Source organism: Dendrobium catenatum, unplaced genomic scaffold, assembly GCF_001605985.2.
Source record: "Dendrobium catenatum unplaced genomic scaffold, ASM160598v2 fragScaff_scaffold_55, whole genome shotgun sequence".
Classification (NCBI taxonomy): domain Eukaryota; kingdom Viridiplantae; phylum Streptophyta; class Magnoliopsida; order Asparagales; family Orchidaceae; genus Dendrobium; species Dendrobium catenatum.
The window spans coordinates 542,864-568,939 of NW_021318517.1; the positions used below are offsets into that span (position 1 = coordinate 542,864).

Genomic DNA, 26,076 nt, shown 5'->3' on the forward strand with positions numbered 1-26,076 from the left:
TGCTTAATTACATGAGGTTTAAACAGTAATGTTTTTATTTTTACTCAAAATATTTGATTGTACGTGTGAATCAAGTATGATCTTGCATCATTTTTAAGGAGATTTCAACATCTATATAGCATATAAATTTATTATATTAATATTTTATAATATAATTATTATAATATATATTGTAGAAAATTTATAATACATATTATTCAAATTTGTAGGAAGTCCAACTAAACCAAATAAGCCCAAATTCACATTATAAATTATTCATACAACTTTTTTACTCCCACATCATTGGGGGTATTTGAGGATATTTCCTTGAACCCTTTATAAAGTGAGAAGTACACTCTTTTTGTAAAACAAATTATGCGAGGTATTAAGATAACTTGCATATATTATGGTGAAATTAATCATTATATTTAATAAACTAAAAAATTTTACAAAAACAGTGTATTATGGTGAAATTAATCATTATATTTAAAAAACTTGCATGTATTATGTGAGCTCAAATTTTAATTAAAACAAAAATAAAATATTTTTATAAACCGGTCGGTTCTTTTCAACTCGGAACAGTTCAACGGTTCACCGTTTGAATTGTCGGTTCAATCCGGTTTGATCCGGTCCGATGTAGATCTAAATCTGAAGCTGGATCGGACCAGCCACCAAGCCGATTCACGGTTGAACTGCCCGGTCCGGTTTTCAAAACAGTGATCAAAACATTAATATACATCTGTATTTATTACTCAAAAATCATATAAATCAGTAATGAGTCATATAAATACAATACAATATATGTCCACCCACTCATAAACTCAAAAGAACAACCAAAAGAAATAATAACAATAAGTCCTAAAAATTTTGTATCTAATGAGCCTCACACATAACTTTTATCCCTAACAAGAAATTATTAATTGTCATATATCGAGTTTATAATGTCCAGCATGTCACTAGAACTCTACTACTAAATGCAAACCACGAAAAAGAAATAGCTTGCAAGAAATCATTCTTAAACCTATGGCATATAGTATTATCTAAATAGTAAAGAAAATTGTATGAACTAATAAAACAAAAGTATATATGAGGATGCAATACTATTAAGGAGTCGTTTACGAGCGCACATATATGATGACTAATTATTATATATTAGTATCTTAATCGCTTGTGCAATATTTCACTTCGACCTAAGGTGCTTGATTATAGTCCTTTCGACCTCCGTCTCTTCTCGATTACAGTTTTCAGACCATCGTTGTTTGACTAAGTCCTCTTTGATCTCCATCGCCTGACTAAGGTCTCTCTAACCTCCGTCGCCTGATTAAATTTTTTGTACTAAAAATTTGCTTTAAGAAGTAGTAAGAAAGCCGTCCCAAATGAAGCCTATGTGTTTATTTTTTTTTTGTGATTTGCTAATAATCTTATAAAACATCATTTAAATACTATGTTGCTTATCTAAATAATGAGTGATCTCCTACAGTCTCTTTTATATAATTTTCTAACTAAAACTTGTTGAAAATTTCACCTCATGTATTATTATTACATAACATAACATCTGCACACCGCCTTTATTGAAGCTCATCATGCTCTTGTATCGAGCAATGCTTATAATAACAAGTTAACTTATTAGCTAGCTAGCCAACTCATTTAGATCTTGAGTTATCGATGAATAGAATGTTAATACTTTTTAGAAATCTGGTGTTATTGTGGAAATTGGTCTTGATATGGCATTAGTTGGCTATTTTTTCTCGGAATGTTTATCCCATGCATGTTTCATTTTTTCTTAGATCTGTAAATGGTTGTGTTCCATATATTATTTTGATTTCAGATTGATATCAGATTTAGTTGACATAATTCGTGTATCTTATCGGCTGCTGCTCTTGGACCCCAAAGTTTTTCTGAACTTTGAGATTGGTCTGCTTTTTTCCTTAAACATGATATTATTATCATCATCATCACTGTTGTCGTTGTCTTTATCCCAATTATTTGGGTTTATGAATCCCTCAAAGAACATGAATTTTCTTATCATTAATAGACATGATAATATAATAATAATAATATTATAGTTAATTTATGAAAAATGATTACACCCCAACATTCAACTTAGCTTTAACAACATGAGGATGAACCAAGCTTATAATATCATAGCTTATTCTTTAGTGTATATGCTTAATACATACGTATTTGGAGTATCATATGAACATGAACGTAAAACACCTCTGGCTGATAGGACTGATACATCTCCTATCAGTATCATAGGGCATAGATCACAAGTCTATTATTTTATGTGGAGGAAAGACATCTGAGTCATCATTAGTGGATACATCCTCTTGTATACATAATAAGACATAGCTTTTGCGTCTAATATTGTTTGTGGCAGAAAGTTTAAAGTTATCAATGCATGCGAATATTAGTGCCAATAAGGAGTTGACTTCATTTTACTATATGATCATACAAACATTTTTATACTTTATTTCTTTTGCATTCTTTTCATCATACAATATCTATTTATAAGGAACATGATAGGAAGTGGATACAATTTCAGCAAAACCGTAGAACGACACAAGAAATTTAGGAAGAAAAATACAAACTTTTTTTAATTGAAAAAAACTAAGAAGAAAAACACAAGATACAGTTGGATCTTCGATTGGAGAAAAAGATCCGGCTCTCTTATGCGTCTAATATTATAATTGAAGTAAGTACAAAGGTTTATTAACATTTTTAAAATTTAATCACATATTCAAAAGTTTGACATCTAGCATTTAGATCTTGTTTTAGATCTCTTTGCACACCCAAAAAGTATTTATGCCACAAGAATGGTCACCTCTTTTTACTATCCCATGGGCTCCTTCAACTTTCCTGCTGTACAACCACTATTAATGAGCTAAGCTCAATGAAATACACAAACAATTTATAAGAAATAATAGTAAACAATTAAGAAATGTTTAACAATGCTAATATAGTTAAAACACATATTGAAATGTTAGATTGTGCCTAGCAGTATTATTCATCTTGCAAAAGCTGTTCAAGACCTTTAAACAAGTCATATAATGGCTATAAGCTTTTGCACATTTTCAGCTTTCCAATTCAAGATTGGGTCAAACTTTCCAACTTTTAGAATGAAAGCTATTCTCTCATTCGGAGTTAAGTCAAATTTCTTAACTTCCAGAATTGAGAGGATAGATTTATCTCGTCAGGTCTTTTGCCTTTACTTGTACGGGCATATTCCTCATGTATAACTTATTTCTCTTTCCATATAGTCATCCTTTTTATCCCTAATAACATATGCTTTGATGACATAACTGCACTTTAGGTGCCCTTTTCTTACCCTTTAGCTGCCCTTTTTTCTGCACTTTTGCTGCCTTTTTGCTGACCTTTTGTTTCCCTTTTGCTGCCCGTTAGCTGTTCTTTTGCTGCCCTTTTTGTTGCTGTGCTTTAGCTTCCCTTTTGCTGTCCTTTTTGCTGCTGCGCTTTTGTTGCGCTTTAGCTGCCCTTTTTACTCATTCATTAGTTTATGAATATTATCCTTATATGTTTACGAAATCGTTAGCATTGATAAAGATTACTCTCTGCTTAAATAGTTTTATACATATTCATCCATGTTCATACAAAATAAAATAAAATGAATTGAAATACATGCGGTCATAAGCATAATAAAGATGTAGTGCAATAATATAACATTTACTAATTCTTATAGTCTTGTTTGGGTATCTCACCTTATATTCTAGAACAGTGGGGTAAACTGGTTCACCTAAAGTATTTTGATTCTCTCTCTTTTTTATGCCACTTCATATGAACTCTTCTTCATTCCATTCAAAATTCTTCCCTCACCTCTCTTTTCTCATTATCCCTTCTTTTATTTTTTGATCTTTTTTCTCCACAACATTAGCTTCACTTTCCCTAACAGCCTACAACTTGAGCTTCTTAGCCTTGCGGCCTCTAGAGAATATCAGGTAGGAAAAATGAAAACCAATGCAAAGGTTTTAACTTAACTTTTATTATGTAATACTAAGATAATACTAAGCTAATACTATCTGCCATAAATTTCCATTATCACAATGCCTCCACTCCTAGCCGTATGATTACATCTAGCCTCTGTATGTTGTTAAGTGGATTTTCTACAATAATGCATTTAAATAAACGGTTGATTGGTTTCTTGCAATAAATCATGATAGCTACTATAATTAAAATGTGAAATTAAAATACCTATAACTGAGATGAAAATAGAAATATATTATTGAGCTCCTAGTTTAAATGTGGATATGCCGTTGGTTTGAAGAAAACTCATGCTTAAATTTGACAAAACTTTGGGTATTATAATAAATCACTATAAATTATTTGTGCACAACATTGTAGAAATAAAACTTTTCTTATGATTATAAAAGAGTATGTATGAATATCTCAATGTTGATCATGGACTAACCTGACTAATCCCAATTCACGATCTTCTCAGACGACGCAACTCTCCTCACATAACTTCTACTCATGATACAAAAGCAAACAACCACTCGCCTCTCTCAGGCTATACGACCCTCACGCACGACAGAAATAGCCCCGTTCTCTTCCGTCTCCCTTAGAAGCACGCAGAAGGAACAACTCTTTCTACTCTTCTGCTCCCTCGGCTACATGAGCTGACCTCCCACAATCTGATCCTAGTCGCAGCCCGCTCGATCTTCCATGCTTGATCTGATTAGCCCAGACCTCCGTCTCTTCCTCTACATGCATCGAACTTAGTAGCACATGATACCTAGCCTGACCTGATTCAACCTCTCAACTGCCTTTGTGCCGCACACAAAAGCCAAAGAACCAAACTCCACTTGACTCTCCCGTCCTCTTAGCACACATAAACAGCCCTTGCATCCCCGGAGTGGCTCCGCCTCCAATCATTACCCCGATTCGATCAGTACTTCATTGTCAACAACATTAAATAAAAATAAATGTATAAATCTCTTTATTATTTGCTTGCTTAAATGATAATTACACTTTTAACTTGAAGACCTACATCGTTGTATCTTTGATCTTGCTAGGAATACTTAATTTGAAGACCTCGCATCATTGTATATTTGATTCAATCGAGAAGAATTCGATTTGAAGACTTCGCGCCATCGTATATTTGATCCGGCCGGAAAGATTCAAAAGGCAAATGCCTCTCAACCTCCCTTCACGGGGAGAATGCCAGAAGACTGTCAAAATTTTATCACGATAATTTGACTTAAAAGTTTAAAATTGACTTGCATAATTAAAATAAAGATTTAAATGATTGAATTTAAAGGGAACTAAACCTATGCTAATAATTTTTTAAAAATATGTAATTTGAATGAAATTTATGAAACTTAAAAGAGGCAATAGTAGGGAACCACAACACCTTGTAGTTGAAGGACTTACTGCAGCTTGTTTGTTAGAGTAATGATCCCCAAAAACACCTTGGCTCAATCTTTCAACAAGAACCTTTTAGGGATGATAAAATAAATGTCAGACCACATGTGACTTTTGCCATGAACTGCTTTGAAAATCAGTTGTTAGCCCATATGGTAGAAACTCAGAATTAACTATTTGTCAAGAAAAATAATTCAAATCAAATTTCTAGTCTTTTCATGCCAGACTGATTACTCTAGAATAGTATTGAACATACCACGTGAATGCTGTTGCTAAATGTGATAAACAATCTTTTCCACTAAATCGCTCCTCCTCTACTTTAGATTAGCTGATAATCTTCTAAATTTGGGAATATAATATGACAGTCCACGAACTCAGGTTCAATTGAGAAATTGTCAAATAATTTATGTTTATAGTTTTTTAGGGAAAGTGATCATTGAACATCTTCCAAGTCCTCCATCCACGATCATAGGCATTTAAGCATGCTTTCCCCGATACTTTTGTGATTATACAATCATGTAAATGCAGCTCCATTAAAATTTAAAGAGAACAACAAATGTTTTGATCTTCTAAAATTGGCATATAACTTGAACATTTTCCCTTCTGCCAAGCACTCTAAAAAAACTACAATCTTGGTATTAGTTCAATCAATCAAACTCCATTTTATAACTTTAACCTTTCTTGCATATTATTTCTTTTTCATGGTTTACATTTAGTAGTAGAGTTCTATCTAGTGACATGCTGGACTTTATAAACTCTATATATAACATTTAATGATTTCCTGTTATGGAAAAAAGTTCCAAGTGTGAGGCTGAGTAGGTATAAATTTTTTTAGGATTTATTGATATTCTTTCCTTTGGTTATTCATTTGAACTTATGAGTGGACATATATTGTATTTATATGACTCCTTATTGATGTATATGATTTTTAAATAATGAATACATATGTATATTAATGTTTTGATAAATAATTCTTTTTTTTGGTATTTTATTATTGAAATAAATTAAATAACTATGGCTGATATTATTAAAATATACAATTCTTTCCAAATTAGAATATAGGGCATGACAAGGCATCTCTAATGGACCTTTTTAATGATGAAACATTATTGAAATCATTGTCATCTTCATAATATTTGTCTTTGCTTAGACCTTTGTTTATTTTTAGATCAATGCATACATCATTAGTAAGTGTTGACCTAATTAGCTTTGCATCATGCACAAATGTTTGATTATAATTGGATATAATTTATAGTTGATTTATTTTTCAATATAATTTACACACAAATAAGAGAAATGTGCTAAATAGATGTTGCAATCTCATTAAAAATGATGCAAGATCATACTATGTAACTATTTCCAGTGGAGAAATTAATGCAATTAGTTATGCTTAACCAAATTAATACAGAACTATGAATTCGTCGAACGTAAACTATAAATCCGCCAAATTAATACAAATCTCTACTAGAACAAATACAATAAATTTTTTTTATTTATTTAATTTAAAGTATTTGAATTAATCAATATTAATTTAAATAATATCAATAAAATTAATAAATAAAAAATTATAAAATGCACATACTAAATGCTAAGTTATACCCAAAACCTTGGTGGAGCGAGAAAGTTGCGAGAGCTCGCTGGAGAAGATTTTAGCGGAACTAGAAGCGGCGTGTGAAGAAAAAGGTTTTGACGAAACCAGAGGCGGCGTGTGAAGAAGAAGAGTTTGTGAGACTTACGGAGTTAATTTAAATAGGCAGAACACTGATCTTTCAAGTCTGAATTTTAAAGCAAATTAGGGGAGAAATAAATTTCTAATTATATCCGTGCTTCTCACAATGGGAGCTTGCTCGCTGCGTAGGCAACCATTCTTCTCCTCCTTCAAGACGGGAGCTATAGCTCGCTTCGCAAGCTAGTAAATCCCATAGTTCCTAAATCCATGAATCTACCAAACGACAATATTTAGTAAATCTTGGATTTACGTTGTAAATCTGTAAGTCCAGGATTTGCAAAGGAATGAGATTTACTACGCGCTTAAAAATTTTTTGGAAGGATTTTCTGTAAATCCTGCGTAAATCCTGCAAAAAATCTAATACATAATAGCCCCTTAATGTTATGCAGGATTTAAAGTTGTAAATTCTAATCTAGAATACTACCTTCATTGATTGAACTGCAGGATTTTCTGTAAATTCTGTGTAAATCCTGTGAGAAATCTAATACATAATAGCCCCTTAATGTTCTGCAGGATTTAACGTTGTCAATTCTAATCTAGACCACTACCTTTAATGATTGAACTGATTCTTGCAAGCAAGCTAATCTCTCTTTGGGTGATACGAGGGTTTTGACAATTCGATGTCTTTCTCATGTGAAATTGCTCTTCTTTGTTTTCTTGCCCGCTGTCCCGATTTTTAGTCAAATCGCATTGAGACAATTTTTGAGTGCAGTTGCCAGCTCCCATCCTGAAGGAGATATGCTTGCTTGTAATAATTAGATCGACTTCAGGACGGATGCTAGCAAATGAACTTGAAAACTATCACAACGCGATTTGACTAAAGGTCGGGACAATGAGCAAGAAAACGAAGAAGAGCAGTTTCATTGGAGAAAGACATCGCATTGCCAAAACCCTCATATCGCCCAAAAAGAGATTGACTTGCTTTAAATAATTAGTTCAATCGATGAACGCGATAATATAGATTAGAACTGACAACTTCAAGTCATGTAAAATATTAATAGGTTGTTTGGTATCAGATTTGTAGCATAATTTGCACCATATTTACGAAAAATCCTTTAAAATAGTTTTCGAGCAAGTAAAAAATAGCTATCCCTCGCAAATATCGGACTTACGAATTTACTGCGCAAATCCGAGATTTATTAAATCTCGTCGTTCGTCGGGTACATGGTTTTAAGGACTACGAGATTTACTAGCCGGCGAAGCAAGCTAGCTCCCATCTTAAAGGAAAAAAGTGACGAATGATTACCTACTTAGGGAGAAAGCTCCCGTCGTGCAATCACTTGTAGATTTAGAAAATTCATTTTTTCCTGATTTGATTTAAAATCCAGATTTGGAAAATATGAGCATTAAGCTGGACCAATTTAAGTTAATTCTCCAAGTCTCATAAACTCTTCTTCTTAACATGTTGCCTCTGGTTCTGCCAAAACTTTCTTCTTCACGCGTCGCCTCTGGTTTTGTGAAAACCATCTCCAGCGGGCTCCCATGACTTTCTCGTTGCACCCGGGATTTGTGTGTAAGCTAGTGTTTTAAGTTTATATGCCGCATTTTTTTATAATTTTTTATTTATTAACTTTATTGATTCAAATACTTTAAATTAAATCAATAAATAATTTATTTGATTTGTATTAATAGAAGTTACTAAAACTCCATTTTAATAAGCAATAAAAAAGTCGTCCTTAGGCTTTGATTGGCATGGTTTTTTACTTCTTCATAAAGCAGCTTCCTATTATAAATAATTAAATTTTTTTACTAGAAAGATGCTTTAAGAAGCAATAAGAAAGCTGTAATCCCCAAAATGCTCAAAATAAATGTAAGCATACACTTTTAGTTTTAGATATTTAATCGAATCTATTATATGAATAACTGATTATAATCTCGATTACAGTTAATTAAGAAAAAAATATAATAATAATAAATAAGAAATCATGCTAATTAGATTTTAAAGAAATGCTATAATTTTATTTCAACATTTCTATTTCATTGTTTTATTCTTACTGTACCTACAACACTTAACTTTGCATGCATTGGACTTAACCCATAGCACTTAACTTTGCATGCATTGGACTGATTAAGGTGGGAAATCATATGGCTGGGAAATGATAGAAGGCTGTTAGTGGAGCCTTAGTGTATAATATAATATTAAGATTATTCCTGAAAAATGAAACCTCAACCCTTTTATTCATTTTTTCCCTCCCCATTCACGTGTGAGAGGCTTTAGTTTGTTGTAATAACTAGAAAACAATTGAATGGTGCTTTCCTTCATTTCTCTCACTCATTAAGTACTAAAGAAAGCAAAAGAAGGAAGTTGGATTGAATGAAGAAGAGCATAATTGAAGTGGTATAAAAAAGAAAAAAGAATCAGAATACTTTAGGTGAACTAGTTTACCCCACTATTTTAGAAGACGAGGTTAGATGTATATCCAAACGAGATTACAAGAATTAGTAAATATTATATTATTGCTCTTCATTTTTCTTTTGTTTATAACCACATTTATTTCAGTTTATCTTAGTTTGTTTGATATGAACATGGACGAGCATGTGTAAAATTGTTTATGCATAGAGTAATTTTTATCAATGTTAAAGATTTCGTAAACATAAAATGATAAATGTTTATAAACTAATGAATGACTAAAGGGAAAAAAAGGGCAGCTAAAGGGTAACAAAACTACTGCTAAAGGGCAGCAAAAGGACAACCAAAAAGCAACAAAAAAGCTACTAAAGCGCATTAAAAGGGTAGCTAAAGCGCAGCTAAAGGGCAGCTAAAGCACAGCTAAAGGGTAGCTAAAAGGTGGTTAAAGCGCAGCTATGTCATTAAAGCATATTTCATTAGGGCTAAAAAGGATGACTATATGAAAATTAAAATAAGTTATATATGGGGGATAGACCCGCATAAGTAAAGGCGAAAGACCCGACGAGGTAAGCCTACACTCTCAATTCTAGAAGGATAGAAATTTAACTCAAACCTGAATGAGAGAACAACATCCATTTTAAAAGTTAGGAATTTGGACCCAACCTTGAATTGAAATGCTGAAAGGTGCAAAAGCTTATCGCATTCATATGACTTTCTTTAAAGGTGTTGAACAATTTTGACAAGATGAATAATACGGCTAGGCATTTCTTATACTCAATATGACATTTTAATATATGTTTTAACTACATTAATATTGTTAAACATTTCTTAATTGTTAACAATGTTATTACTAATTTTTATACATTGATTGTGTATTTTATTGAGCTTAGTTCATTAGTAGTAGTTGTGCTGCAGGTAAGGGAAAGGAGATCATAGGGCAATAGGCGAGAGCTAGGGAGGTGACTGTTTCTTTTGATGTAAATATGTTTTGGTGTACAAAGTGATCTTAAAGTAGATATGGATGATTGCTGTATAGACTTTTAGGTATGTAAGTAAATTTTAAAAGTTTTAGTAAAGTTCTGTATTTACTTCAAATATATTTGATGTTCATTAAGGGACATTACATGCTTTCCATTATTAATTATGGAATTCGATAGGTTGACAAGTTAGGAGAGTCAAAATAAATTTATGAAACCCACTTTATTCTAAAAGTAGTGGCTCTAAATAGGTGTTAGTAAGAAGGAATTAGTTTAGATTTTCCTTCTCTGTTATACTCTAGATTGACCATTAGGGGTTAGGCCAAATCGGGGTGTGACAAAAGCCGCCCCAAATAAAGCCTTAGCCTATCGAGCAATTCCTTTATAAAGATAACTTTATTCAAATTAAGATTTATTATATATTTATATTAGAAAATGAACAACATATAATTTTTTTCATTTACGAGTGTTATTAGAAATATAAAGTTAGAAATTTATTTCTAATTCATGATTTATAATATTAATTAAATAAAATAACTTCTACTAACACAAATCAAATAAATTTTTTTATTTATTTAATTTAAAGTATTTGAGTTAATTAATATTAATTTAATTAATATGAATAAAGTTAATGAATAAAAAACTATAATAAAATGTGATATATAAACTTAAGACGCTAGGTTATACCCAAAACTTTGGTGGAGCGAAAAAGTCATGGGAGCCCGCTGGAGAAGATTTTAGTGAAACCAAAGTCGGCGTGTGAAGAAGAATATTTTGACGGAACTAGGGGTGACGTGTGAAGAAGAAAAGTTTGTGAGACTTGCAGAGTTAACTTAAATTAGTCTAACGCTTGGATTTTTTCAAATCTGAATTTTAAAGCAAATCAGATGAGAAACAAATTTTTTAAATATGTGCATGCTTTGCATGGTGGAAGCTTGCTCACTACATAGGTAACCATTCTCCTCCTCCTTTAGATGGGAGCTAGTTCGCTTCGTAAGCTGGTAAATCTCGTAGTTCCAAAATACATGAATACTCCAAATGACGGGATTTAGTAAATCCTGGATTTACATCATAAATTCGTAAGACCAGATTTTGCGAGGGATTAAGATTTACTATGCGCTTGAAAATTATTTGGCGGGATTTTTTATAAATCATGTGTAAATCCAGCAAGAAATCTGATGCATAATAGCCCCTTAATTTCTGCAGGATTTGAAGTTATCAATTCTAATCTAGACCAATATCTTCATCGATTGAAGTGATTATTGCAAGCAAGCCAATCTCTCTTTGGGCGATACAAGTATTTGGCAATGAGTTGTCTTTCTCCTGTGAAACCACTCTTTTTCATTTTTTTTGCTCACTATCCCGACCTTCAGTCAAATCGCATTGGGACAATTTTTTAGTGCGGTTGCCAGCTCCTATCCTGAAGGATATTAGCTTACTTGTAATAATTAGATCGATTCAGGACGGGAGATGGCAACCGCACTCGAAATTGTCCCAACGTGATTTGACTTAAGGTCGGGACAATGAGTAAGAAAACGAAGAGCAATTTCAAAGGAGAAAGACATCACTTTGCCAAAAACCCTCATATCGCCCAAAGGGAGATTGACTTTCTTTAAATAATTAGTTCAATCGATGTACGTAGTGGTATATATTAGAATTGACAGACTTGTAGAACATTAATGGGTTGTTTGGTATCATATTTGTTGTAGAATTTACATCGGATTTACGAAAAATCCTACCAAATAGTTTTCGAGCATGCAAAAAATCCTAATTCATCCCAAAATCTCATACTTACGGATTTATGGCGCAAATCCAGAATTTACTAAATCCCGTCGTGTGACGAGTTCATGTATTTAGGGACTACGAGATTTAATAGCTTACGAAGCGAGCTGGCTCTCATCATGAAGGAAGGAGGAGACGAATGGTTACCTATGCAGTGAGCGAGCTCCTGTCGTGTGAAGCACGCGCAGATTTAGAAAATTTATTTCTCCCCTGATTTGCTTTAAAGTTCATATTTGGAAACCCGAGCATTAGGGCTACTTAAGTTAACTCCACAAGTCTCATAAACTCATCTTCTTTATATGCCACCTCTGGTTCCCTCAAACCTTCTTCTTTACGAGCTGCCTCTGGTGCCACAAAAACATTCTCCAACGGGCTCCCACGACTTTCTCTCTCCACCAGGGTTTTGTGATAATCTAGCGTTTTAAGTTTTCATGCCACATTTTTTATAATTTTTTATTTATTAACTTTTTTATATTAATTAAATTAATACTGATTAATTCAAATACTTTAAAATAAATAAATAAATAAAATTATTTGATTTGTGTTAGTAGAATCACTGCATAGATTCAACTTTTTCTGGGAGTTGATATAACGAAGAACCTCGTAATCCAAAAGATTACAAACTCTTGCTGGAGTAGTAGTAACACCAATATCGTAGGGATTGAATCACTGCGTAGAACTCCTTATCATACATGGAATAATGCTGCCATATGTCATTCAGTTCATCACTAAAGTAGGCAACAATGTGACCTTCCTGGGATAACACTCCCCAAATTCCGACCCCCAAAGCATCATAGGTAACTTCGAAGACCTTGGAGAAGACATGAAGTCTCATTACTAGGGCTTTCACCATCCTTTTCTTTATATCCTCAAAGGCTCTGATGGCAGTCGATGTCCAATGAAAGTCCCATTTCTTAAGGCAATCAGTAATAGGAGAGATAATGGTGCTGAAGTTTTCAATGAATCTCCTATAAAAGGTAGCTTGGCTGTGGAAGCTATGAACTTCCCAGATGTTTTGAGGAACGAACCATTCTAGTATGACTCTCACCTTCTCGGGATTTGTAGAGACCTCTTGGGCTGATATAATAATACCCAGAAAAATCACGCGGTCAATATGGAAGGTACATTTCTTAGGATTAGCATAAAGTTACTCCTTCCTTAGGATCTCACAGACCTCCCTCAAGTGGTCTAAGTGCTGACTCATGGAATGACTATAGATAAGAATGTTATCGAAGTAGATCACAACAAACTTACCCATGAAAGGGCGCAACACTTGAGTCATGAATCTCATGAACGTACTTAGGGCTTTACTCAGCCCGAAAGACATGACTATCCACTTATACAGACCATACTTAGTCTTAAAGGCAATCTTTCACTCATCACCAGGTCGAATACGGATTTGGTGGTATCCACTTTTATCATTTTAAACATATCATTTAACCTCGGGATAGGAAAATGATATTTAATAGTGATTTTATTGATGACACGACTATCAGCATAAATTCTCTAGGTACCATCCTTCTTCGGTGTAAGAAGGGTGGGTATAGCACAGGGGCTGAGGCTTTCTTTTATGTAGCCCCATTGCAGTAACTTATCCACCTGTTTCTTTAGTTCAGCATGTTCCGTGGGGTTCATGCGATAGTTGTGGCAAGTTGGGAAGAGAGGCTTCTGGGACAAGATCAATATCATGCTTAATGTCTCTTAGTAGAGGGAGATAATCATGGAAGACATCAACAAAGTCACTCATTATGGGATGTACCTCATGAGGAATAGGCTCATCAGACTCAGGGTAAGTCTCACGGCCAACAAAGGCGTATAAGGGTGCGCTTTATGCTATTTTAGAATCCAGGACCTTGGCTGTCACAAGATTTAGCCCTTTCTTAGGCTTGATTGGATTAGGTTTGGGGTCATTCCTAACCCTGGGCTCCGTAGGCGGTAACTTTATGTTCTTTTCTGCATATTCAAACACAGGTGTTCGAGCGCCTGTAGATGTGGACATCATTATCAAAGAGTCATGATGCTCTATAATGATCTGTCCCACATCCATTGTCAGAACACCACACCACATATTTTCCTTATAATCAGCGAAGGAGATGGGTATGAGGCTTCGTTCCTTCACTTCTAAGGTAGTGAAGTTGACCCAGGCTACCTTGTAGGGATTAGGTGAGGGACGACAGACAAACTAAGAATAGACACCATGCTTGAGAAGGCAATATTGATGCAACTGCCACTATTCTCGATGACTTTGTAATTTTTTTCATTTATTTTGGTGTAGGTGTGAAAGATTGAGGTCCTACGGTAGACATCAATGGTAACAAGGTGTGACAGTGCACATCTCACCACACAGATGGGAGAGGTGTCTACCTTTTGTAAATAGTGGACAACAGCAGTGTCGTCTTCCTCTTCAAAGAATTCACCCTCAACATCAAATTGGTGAATTTGTTCAGCCTCAGGCTCAAACTCATACTCAGTAGCTTCTTCAAAATTGTGACTTTATAAGAACTAAAACACTGGGAAGAGATGTGCCCATACCCCTAACACCGAAAGCACTTGGTCCCTGGGTGGGACCGAGGTGTATCTGGGGTTGGAGGTTTGCCACTAGAGTCAGAACGGGGCATAGGAGGACCTGAGGGTGGTCGGCTAGTGCTCCCTGGGGTTGGCTACATGATAGAGTTGTGTGGGGCCTAACCACTGGAAGGTCTGTAGGGAGTTATAGCATCCTTGTGTCGACCAGGGTGCCAGGAATGGGTCTCCTAAAGGTCTAAGACAAGATTATAGGCACTCTATAGTGTAGTGACTCTCCGAGCAAACAACTCATTACTTAGGTCCTCATGCAATCCGGTACGGAAGATGGATAAAATTTGAGCGGGGGTAGTCGAGTTCTCCCCCCTGCAGTGAATCATGTAGTTGTCAAAAGCTGCAATGTAGTCCTTTTCAAGTTTATTGTACTGGGTCAGCCTATTCCACCTATCAAGGAGCCTAGGAAAGTACGAGGGAGGGAGGTATTTTTGTTTGAGTTTGTGCTTCATAGAAGCACAATCAGTGATAGTGAACTCATTGCGGGACTCTCAAAGGCTCTCTAGATTGGCCCAATATTGGCTGGCCCTACCAATGAGTTTCATCTCAGAAAACCTAATATTTGTAGCCTCAGATATGCTATATCACTTAAAAAAATTATACATGCCCTTAATCCAGTCCAGAAAGAGCCTGGGATCAAGAGTACCATAAAAAGTCGGGGCATCGACCTTCATGTTTTTCAACAGAGGTATATCAGGATCGTTATTAAGATCATAATCATACTTAGGAGCTCGATAAGGGGCACGGGGGTGTTCCTCATCAGGTACGATGTCATCCCCATGCATGGAAGGAGGCCTAGAAGGTGTGTAAGGTGTTGGGTGATTCCTGATTCGATCTAGTGCATCAAATCGTTTCGTCGTTTGGCGACAGAGTTCAACTATGTCGGCTTTATTTTCTCTAAGTTGTTGGCTGATTGTGCTCATTTGTCCCACCAAAAGATTTAAGGTCCTATGAACTTGTTCAGGGTCCATCCTATGCCTAAGGATAACTCAGAATTATGCAAACTGAAAGAAAATAATATGCTAAAACAAGCAACTAATTTTGATGCTTGCAGGATGTGATTTAAATGCTAAACATGTAATAAAGAAATCCTAATAGGCATTTAAATGCAACCATGCTTTGATACCAGATGATACAAGACTACGTGTATAGTCAAATGCTGTGTTTTAGAAAATTACAAATGCATAGAGAGAGCTTTGAAATTTATCAACTTCTTATGTTCTTAGCAAAGATGTAAGCCAACAAGACGGTGATTAAGATCAAGTAATCAATTTCATAATAATGTTAGGAGCACAAAATAATCAAATCAAATCATACTATGCTAATGTGTGGTTTTCAAAGAGAATCCCTAACTTAACAATTAGAATAGTCACTATGAAAGATCCACTCACACATACTCTCAATACAATTTAAGCAGATAAGTCTTCACAACTAAACGATGCTATGATTAAGGAAGAGTTGAAGATATAGGGTTGGGGAAAGAGTTTACCATTCTCGTGTTCTTGATATTTGTTCCGTTGTTTCTCAAATCGGCTGTCGAGTTGTTCGGATTTCTCCTTGCTCCGAACAAGCCTTGATATTAAGTCAGGCGTCGTGATGGAGGTAAGGGATGGGATGTTCTTGGCCAAGGGAGGAGGGCTCCCGTCTTCCTTCATCAAGAGAAATGACAAGTTATGGCGAACATTTTAGGAGGAAGGAGTGAGGATATGATCGGCCATCTAAGGGAGGGAAGAGGCATGACTTATAATTTCAGACTTTATGTATATATGGTAGTGGAGACAACAATTAAGAAATCTGAAATTAATTTAAGCAATTAACAAACTCTGGAATCAATTTGGGAGGGATTGATTGTGGGAGAATTAATTGGAGGGAGCAAAAAGGGGAAAGAGGGGAGAGAGAGAGGGGCGGCAACTAGGTTGATTGGGGAGTTGATTTAGGGAATTGAGAGGCTTGCCAAACATAGAATATTAATTAAGGAAGGTGAGATTATAGCAGATCCCTACATAATTTAAATTGGCATAATTTTTTTTTTGTGGGGGGTGGGGGAGGGGGGGAGTTTCATAAGATAATTCATCTTATTTTTGGAAAGGAATTTCAAATTCAAATTAATTAAAATCTGAATTTAAAACCTTCATAATCTAAGATGCATCAAACATGGAAAGTATCAATTTCTTGATTTAAATTTTGTGCGTGCGTGTGTGTGTGGGGGGGGGGGGGTGTTAGGGGGGGGGGGGGAACTTTCCCAAGTTACTTCATCTTATTTTAGGAAAAGAATTCAAATTCAAATAAATTAAAATCTGAATTTAAAACCTTCCTAATTTAATATGGGCCAAATATGGAAAGGATCATTTCTTGATTTGAAATTTTGGAGGCAAGGGAAAGGGGTGATGGCCGACGGCTGGGAGGGGGAAGGGGGGTGGTGGTAGGAGTGGGGAATCAACTAAAGAGGTAGGAAAAATTGTGGCCAGTGGGCTTAGGGAGGGAAAGGGCCAGCGGTTAGGGGAAGGAAGGGGGAGGCTAGCAACTAGGGAAGAAACAAAGCAAATTTGAGGTGGAGATGAACCACGAGCCCGGACGCTTCCTGCGGCTGATAGGTAGTGCCCTGACCACGAGACTTCCGATTCTCACAAGAACGCATAACTCTCCAAGAAAACAAAGTGCAGAATTTTCTTTTCATTATATTCATCATCCCCTCCAAAGAGGAAGATAGTGGAGAGACCTATAAATAGCCAAAATACAATGATACATCAAATGACAAAAGTGCCCTTTGGGTCACATAAGCCTACTCCCTCAAGTGAGGGTAAAAACGGAAAGATACATAAATAAACCAAATACAACTAAAAGCTCAAAAATAAAGTGGTCCAATCATGGCCGTAGATCTTCGACCCCTTCTCTAATAAACTTTTCACGGTCGGATGTCCTCATCACCAAGCTAATCACAGGAAAAGTTTGAGGGAATAAACTGAGTCTCTGTATTAATTATATAGGAGTTAATTGAGAATCATTTAAAGTATTTAAAGAAAACTGAAGTTGAGAAAATATATGAGCTCACCAAACATGTTCTCAACACATCATTATTCATGCGACAAAAAATCTTGCAACAATCTAGTTAATTTTGTTTCTCGGTAAGGACAGTATGTTTCATTACCATTTAGTGCACTCACAACATTATGCAATGCATGATGTGACAATGTGACATTAATTTTAATGCATTCAAAAAGAGGATCTTGTCCATCAGACCTTTTTTGAACTTCCACATATCCAAATTTCAAACAGAATAACATGAAAATGCATACATAAGTAAAAGAACAAAACAAAACAAAAATCAGTTTGAGGACAGTAATTTACAACCTTACCTACCAATTCCATATTGTTTAGTTTTCCAGCATAAGAAACTTTTGATTCCTTCTCAACCGATGTAGCATACATTATCAAGCCTTATGACTTCTAACTCTGGCATCATTTTCAACCTTGTGGAAGGTTTTGTTTGTTGCCTATGCGAAGATAATATTTCTCAAAATCTGAGAGTGATTTCATAGGGATCTGAATAGGAATTTAAATAAAATATATGCAAAATGCTAGGGAAATAACTTCGATGTTCATGCCATAGAATGTTATATTGCAAAATTTTTCTTAGTCACCTTCGAAAGTCCTTTCAGTTGAATTGCCTTTTTAACATCCATTATTTGAACCTCTTTCTCTTTACAATCTAATACTCTTTTAAGAAAGTGTATAAAAGGCTGCATGGAATATGGGAATACAATCATGAAACATTATCAATCTTAATGCTTGAAGTTAAAAATGTTATTAAATACAACTAAATATGACCACAAGGATCATTGTACTCCTCATTTTTTAGTCCTTTAAATTTGGTTAATATTATTGAAAAAATAGATGAAAGAAAAATAAATAAAATATAATATAAGATTTATTTCTTAATGGTAGAGAGCTGGGATTGGGCAATTAAGCAAAAACCTTGGAGCATTGCTTTTGTTTCTCTCTCGGTTCAACATCAAATCCAAGTTTTTTTTGACGTTGCTCCTTGAATGGCCTACCCTACTAGTGTAATATGCCCCATCTTCCCCAGCTTCCACATTTCAACATATTAAATAAATATATAGCATTAAGTCGGAACATATCATAAAGCTTTAATTATCCTGAGAAAAAATCGCTCAAGGGCAGTTTCTAACATAGTTTGTCATACCGATGAATCGTAGCTCTAGGAATGCTTAACGCTTTCTGCATTAGTTAATGAGCTAAATAGAGCCCTAGCTCTCCCTGGATGCAAAAATAAAAATAAAAATTAAAATTAAAAAAAGAAATATCAATAACTAAAATTTCTCTAAATTAAGCTTAGCAGCATACTGCTTTAATAACAAGTTAAAGAAGATAAATGCGAGATAAAATGGCCATTTCTTAAAAAAAAAAAGCATTCTAAGAACTTATGAGGTTTCAATGCATGCAACATAGTTAAGAAAATTGAAAGAATACTTTTGTAAATGAAGTCAGTTTCTCAACATATAAGCTGCATTCATATCCACCCAATGATGCAAAATAGCAAATTCTCTAAATTTGTAAAAATCTATACAGAAAATGGCATGTTGCAATACATCCATCATTAGTTCCAGCAGTAAAAACTATTACATAAATTCTATTTACGTAATTGCTTGAGGACTGGGATGAAAAAAAAAATTCTCAGAACAGTGAGCAATAGGAGTCGGGCATGCCAATCTTCTCAAGAAGAAATATTCGATTTGTTGTAAAGTAATTTCAGGTACCAAAATATAGAAAAGCAATTCAGCACAATTGAATTCATTATCTATTCTTTGAAGCCGAAAGAGTTTGGTCTCATGAACCAAATGCAAACCAGGAAAGAGCTAATGCAAAAAAACAAGTTAGAATAGTTTAAACAATTATATAAGATGGCTAGCTAAAACATGTTTGATGATTTTCTAATGGAGAATCGAACCGTTTTTTGAACTATGATGGATATTTTGAATTTTTCAACGGTTTCCTTCATCTTCCTAAAGGTGGAATGAGAGAGGCGTTGATGCTGGTAAGAAGAAACGATGTTAAAGTTATAGAAGGTGAAGAGACCAAAATAATTGGAGAAGAAAGCCATCGTAGAAACAGCGGAGAGGAGGAAGCTAGGGCCGGCAAGCCAAAAAGTCGAAGGCGGAGAAATTCGCTTAACGCCATTATGAACCACTTGCATGAACTAATTGTTTGTTATATTGAACTAATTAATAATTGATTGGCTTTAGTATAAACAGCAAGAAACAGTTATCATTATGCCATAAATAATTTGTTTTAGTATAAATATTCGACTAGAAGAGATTATACCTACAATAATACAACAACCACAATAGACAACATAATTCAGCAACCACAACCAACAATTTTGAGGAACAACAAATAAAACCAACAACATTATACATCAACAATAAATTCGGATGACATATAAGACAAGCATGCAGAACCAACATTCAAAGAAGGGCTAAGTCCAAAAAAAAAAAAAAAAAACCAAACCAACAGAAGAATCAAAGGAAATAAAAAAATAAGCAAAGTATAAACAGCTTCCCTTGACTTGAAGCTCCTAAGTGAAACTGCTCAACTGGGCAAATCATCCAATAAGAAGAGATGAAGTTAAAGAGCAAGTAACATGAAATTTGATTGAAGACTTCGGCAAAAAATTTCTCCTGGCACATTGTACAGTTATTTGTACATATTTCTTTTATGAGAACACTATTCCATAACACTCATCCTTAGCTCACATTCAAGAAAAGCGAACTTTCCAAATTATAATTGAAAACAAGCATGAAGAAGCAAGAACTGATTTTGATGATCACACCAATTAATGGATATACTTAATATGGAAAAAAGTAAACAAAGCATGCCAACAACTCAATTTTCACATGTATAATTATTGCCCTTAATATATACTCCACAACAGTGAGCCTAGGATTCAGTAAAAATTGGCATATAACATCTTGCAATGAATAGACTTATAACATCTTGCACACATCAAAAATCATTCAATGGTTGCATTTCTCCCAACCAAAATGAACAACATCACTTGGTATGTATGTATTACTGGAGTTGACAGAAGAATTCCAAAAGGAATACATCTAGAGTCAATCTGGCACGCATGAAGCAATACATCCAGAGTCAATATGGGGATTTATTCAACCAGATTTATACCAAACTCGTAAGCATCATTTATAATAATCAACCCCTATTGATTATTAGCTCCATTATTGCAAACACATTAATCTGCTCTGTTCATATAAGAACTCTCCTTAAGGTTGATTTCCATATTATTCGGGATTGTGTCAAAGCTAGACACATCGCAGTCCACCATATTTCTCCACACGATCAACCCGTCAACTTTTTTACAAAATTCTCATATGCTTCAAGTTTTGCTTTATTAAGATCCAAGTTAACTATTCAAGAACCAAGTTAACTATTCAAGAACCCATAGTTAATTTGCGCGGAGCTGATAAGTAATTATACATAATTATTTATTATCAATTATTGGGTTGCATGTTATCTGATCCACTTACCTCTGCCACTGCACGGACAACAACTCTTATCAAACTGTATGCATCAACCTAAGTATATATATATTACTATTGTATTAGATGAGTGGGGGAAAAATGTAAAGGCATAATTCTGTTGTGAGAAGGCTATAGCGTTTTTCCTCATACTATTTTACATTTTAGTAGTTATCTTGTTTATGCTTTTCCGCAGGTCAAAAGCAATGCTTCTTCATCTTCTTATACTGGCACTAAACTTTAATTTTCTTGACTTTGAAGACCGCTTTCTTCATCTTTTAGCTATAAGGTTTCTATTTCTACATTTATAATATGAACATCTATGTTTTTCACTTTCCATTTATCTTCTCTTTCATTGACGTGAATTGTGATGCATATTTAATTAAGTATGGTTGTGACAGTAAGCTTGTACATACAAAATATATTGCAAACATATTCTTCATATTTTAGTCTTTCTTAATTAGCATTGACATGTCTAGTCATAGCATACTTGCAATATGCAATATAAAAAATTGAGTATTGGTTGATGTTTCATGAGCAAGGGTGAATATGAAAGAAATATATATAATATAAAGAAGAATATCAAAATATAATAATGCCAATCTTATCAAGAAGAAATATTCAATTAATCATAAAGCAATTGCAAATAACAAAATAAAGAAAGCCCATGTACAGGAATTGCAGGTAAAAAAAAAAAAGAATTCATCAACAAATAATTTCATTACCAAGTCTTTGAAGCTGAAAGAATAAAGACTAGAAAACCAATTACAAACCGCGAGAGAGCTAATTGAAAAAAAAAATTAGAATTGTTCTAAGCTAATGATAGACCAACATAATAGATATGTGTTTAAAAATAATATTTAGTCATTAAGTTATATAAATCTCCACATGCATGAGAAGGTATGCAAGAGTTAAATCATGAGCAAAATTGATGTAAGAGGAAATAAGAAGACTGTATAATGTAATAACGATGACTAATTAAATACAGCTCATGTAATAGTTTTAAAGATAAGCATGTTTTTGAATGATTTTGTCTAAGTTTAATTCTATTTAAAACAAAATAGAAATAGCATTAAAAGAGTATAAACATTAGGGCTTATAACATAAAACCAGATAACTGAATCATAAGGAAAAAATACTAAACTAAATAAACCTAATCGTTACATACATGTGTTATTTCAGGCAAATGTTGATTTGGTCATATCAAAGGCAACTAAACTTCTCATTACATTCTATTATAATGAACCTTTCTGTATATGACCTCTTTCATTGTCTGACATGCCAAAATAAAAAATCAAAACATGTAAACTAAGTAAACCTAATAATATTTTCTATTTCAAAAGTCATCAGAATCAGCTCAAATATAATAACCTCAAAATTCACTGCTTACTTTCCCAAGCCAAGACTATCAAAAAAATAAAGAAAATACAGTGTATGTCTTATAGTTGCATAATTGACTATATATATATATCCAAAAATAAATAACCTCTTATACCCAGTAGTAAAGCTAAGGGGATATGGGAAGAGAGGAGTCTAGCTCTTGCTTCACTCAAGTCTTTTTTGAATTACTAACAAGGAAACATGGCACATCGTTAGCTTAGCTGGTGGAAATTTTAAATGCAAATATATATATATATATATTATATATATATATATTTCATTTTGAGCCCCTGACTTAAAGCTATTTTACATTAACGGTCTTGCATCATTAACTGATATAATCAACAACATAAATAAATATAATTTAATAATTAAATAATTAGGCTTCAAAGTTATGTTGGATGGTCAATGGTGAGTGCTTTGCTTCTTTGTTATGCTTTGTGCTGGAGAGAAATATGAACTATCTGAGAAGAGGGAGCAAGAAGTTAAAGAAGATCGGAGGAGGAAGAAACAAAACAGATTTCATTCCATTAATCAGAAAACACAGATATGCCAAAATATATATTAATACTATCAACATTGCTGTGCTTCGTTCAGACTCCATTTCCTTTGACAGCATAAAAAATCTGTTTGTTAACTGTTTCGTTTAACAACCTAGACTTTTTATATCGTTCCTCTTTCCCTCCCTTTGTTTTTCATTATTATTTTTCTTTTCAGATTACTGTTATGCAACATCATATTTTTCTTTCTCTCTGGTGAACCACCTTTGTTTGTTTAATGATAATTTTTTTCTGATGGTTAATATTGTTATGCAGCTGTTGAGTCGAAGCAGCTGATTTATTTTATTCGAGGCTGGTTTGATACTCCTAAAGTTTTGTTCAATGTATTAGCACTCAAGTTGGCATCCTTCATTGATTAAACATTTCTATTAGGCCGCTGTGTTGGTTTGCAATGCAACCTAGATTTAAAATGCGTATTTTTTTTGGGTTTATTGTTTTCACATTCCTTATTGTTTATCGTTATACAACCTTTATTTGTTCTTAAGGGTTGTTTTTTGTATGATTGAGAATCTCTCTCAAATATGTGGATCGTGGAAAAATCTCTCTCAAATTGATTTTTTGTATGTTTTTTGTGAGAATCTCTTTTGACCAACATCCCCATATCTCTCTTGTGGCATCATTGCTTGGGACATCCTCATCAGCACACGATGGCCACCATTTCTAAGATCAACAAATATGTAGTCACACCTGCCTCTTTTTCTTTATGTTCTTCATGTAAGACCTCAAAAGGTCACAAACTCCCCTTCTTATCATCACAAAACTACAGTTACAAACCTTTTGAACTTGTTCATATAGATGTATGGGGTCTGGCCCCTTTTTCATCAATACAAGGTTCTCGTTACTACGTATTTTTTATTGACAATTCGTCTCGCTTTACTTGGGTTTATCCATTAACGCAAAAAATCCGAGGTTTTCTCTACATTCGTTAAATTTCACATCGCTATTGAAAAACAATTTTCTTCTAAAATAAAATACCTGCGTAATGATGATGGTAAAGAATATATTAATGCCAAATACGTAACTATCTCCAAACCAATGGCATCAATCATCAGATCAGTTGTCCCTACACACCTGAACAAAATGGTCTTGCTGAGAGGAAACATCGTCACATCCTTGAGACCACTAGAACACTTCTGCACACGGCTCATCTACTTTACAATCTATGGCTTGATACACTTCTTATGGCGATTTACCTCATTAATATAATGTCATCATATTACCTCTGACATCTCACCATACCAACTCCTATACAACAAAGCTCCTCAATATGATCACCTCAAAATTTTTGGTTGTGCATGTTATCCTCTTTTGCCTCCACAAAACAGACACAAACTCTCCCCTAAAGCACTTCAATGTGTCTTCATCGAGTATGCTCAATCTTACAAAGGCTATAAATGCCTAGATCCTATAAATTGAACCATATGGTAAACAACTTATTTAAAGCATACAAAACATAACAAATCACAAAACAACTTTCCTCTAATTCCCTCCCAAATCAACCCCAAATTTTCCCTCTTCAATTAAGAAACATCTCCTCTAATTCAACCCCCCCAAATCAGCCATCTTCAATTAGTAAGCATCTCCTAATTAATCTCCTCCAAATCAGCCCCCAAATTTGTCCTCTTCAATTAGAAAACATCTCCTAATTAATATCCTTCAAATCAGCCCCCAAATCGACCCTCTTTAATTAGGAAACTTTTTCTAATTAATCCCCTTAAATCAACCCCCTTTCCTTATAAATTTTCATCTACTATTTAAATTCAAATAGGTGATATTTTTATAATTAATTCCCTCCTTAATTCCCCTTCTGTCATAATAAATTATTGCTTTGTTGGGCCCCACAAGGGGGGACGAAATCTCCTTGAAATTTGTTTCAGGTTCCGCCCCCTTCTTTGCTTCTTGAGCCGGCCTGTCTAGCCTCCCTTGGCTTGCAGACGTAACAATAATTCTCTCCCAAAGACGCCCCTTTTCCTTGAGGTGGAAGGATGGGATGCTGTTGATAGTTTTCTTCAGCTGCTCTGTTAGTGGCCATGCTATTGTCCAATGGAATTAAGCTAGATCTTCCCCTCTAAACATAGTCATGCAATAGTAATCTTTTTATCATTAAACTCATTCACCATGAAATACATCTCCACCCGATACTCCCACCCATAAGCATCATCCATTTCAAATATTGGCATCCTCAACTTCCTCACCCTAGGTTGCTACAACCCCAATAGCTTCTTCCTCCTTGTGTGTAGTGGTTGTCGTGATTCCTCCATATTTTCCCCATGAATCGAGAGTGGGAATCCCACCTTCTTTCCCTTCGCCTCACATGACTTGATCCCCATGGTTCGTCCCGTCCCCCTCCTTCGATCGTCCACTCCCCTTGCCCAAAAGACCTCTCATAGTGGTAGGCCACCCACCCCCTTCATCACGAAACTCCCTTCTTGCTATCCCCCCACCCGATAACCCTATTCCACCCCTTATCAGAGCCCTAAGAGGTGGCTCTTGACCCCAACTTCTCTGATGACCCACTGTCCTTGCCCAGAATGCCTCTCATAGTGGTCGGCTGCACTACCATCTCCACCAAAAGATTCCCTCTTTGTTGTCCCCTCATACAAAAACCTTGATTCACCCCTTATCGAAGATCAAGGAGATGCATCTTGATGAAAGAAACTCCTCTCATCAAACTCCTCTTGTCCTATCTCCTTTCCCTTCGATTCAGCCAAGGGAATCCTGGTCAAATCTTAGTTAGGGTTAGCCATCAGAACCACCAGTGAAGTTTTTATTTCCATCTCCAAGAGCCTTCTTAACATCTCCTCTACCCTTC

At 34.6% G+C, this 26,076-nt stretch overlaps 1 protein-coding gene across 1 annotated transcript in view; it reads left to right on the forward strand.

The window, feature by feature from the left end:
• The window catches only part of LOC110113134, a 56,078-nt gene extending 32,429 nt beyond the window's left edge, over positions 1-23,649 (forward strand). Inside the window, exon 3 of the mRNA XM_028695052.1 lies at positions 23,520-23,649. Within this exon, the coding sequence (XP_028550885.1) occupies positions 23,520-23,623 (104 nt within the window). The 3' untranslated portion in view covers positions 23,624-23,649. The remainder of the gene's footprint in view (positions 1-23,519) is intronic.
• The last annotated feature ends 2,427 nt before the right edge of the window (positions 23,650-26,076 follow it).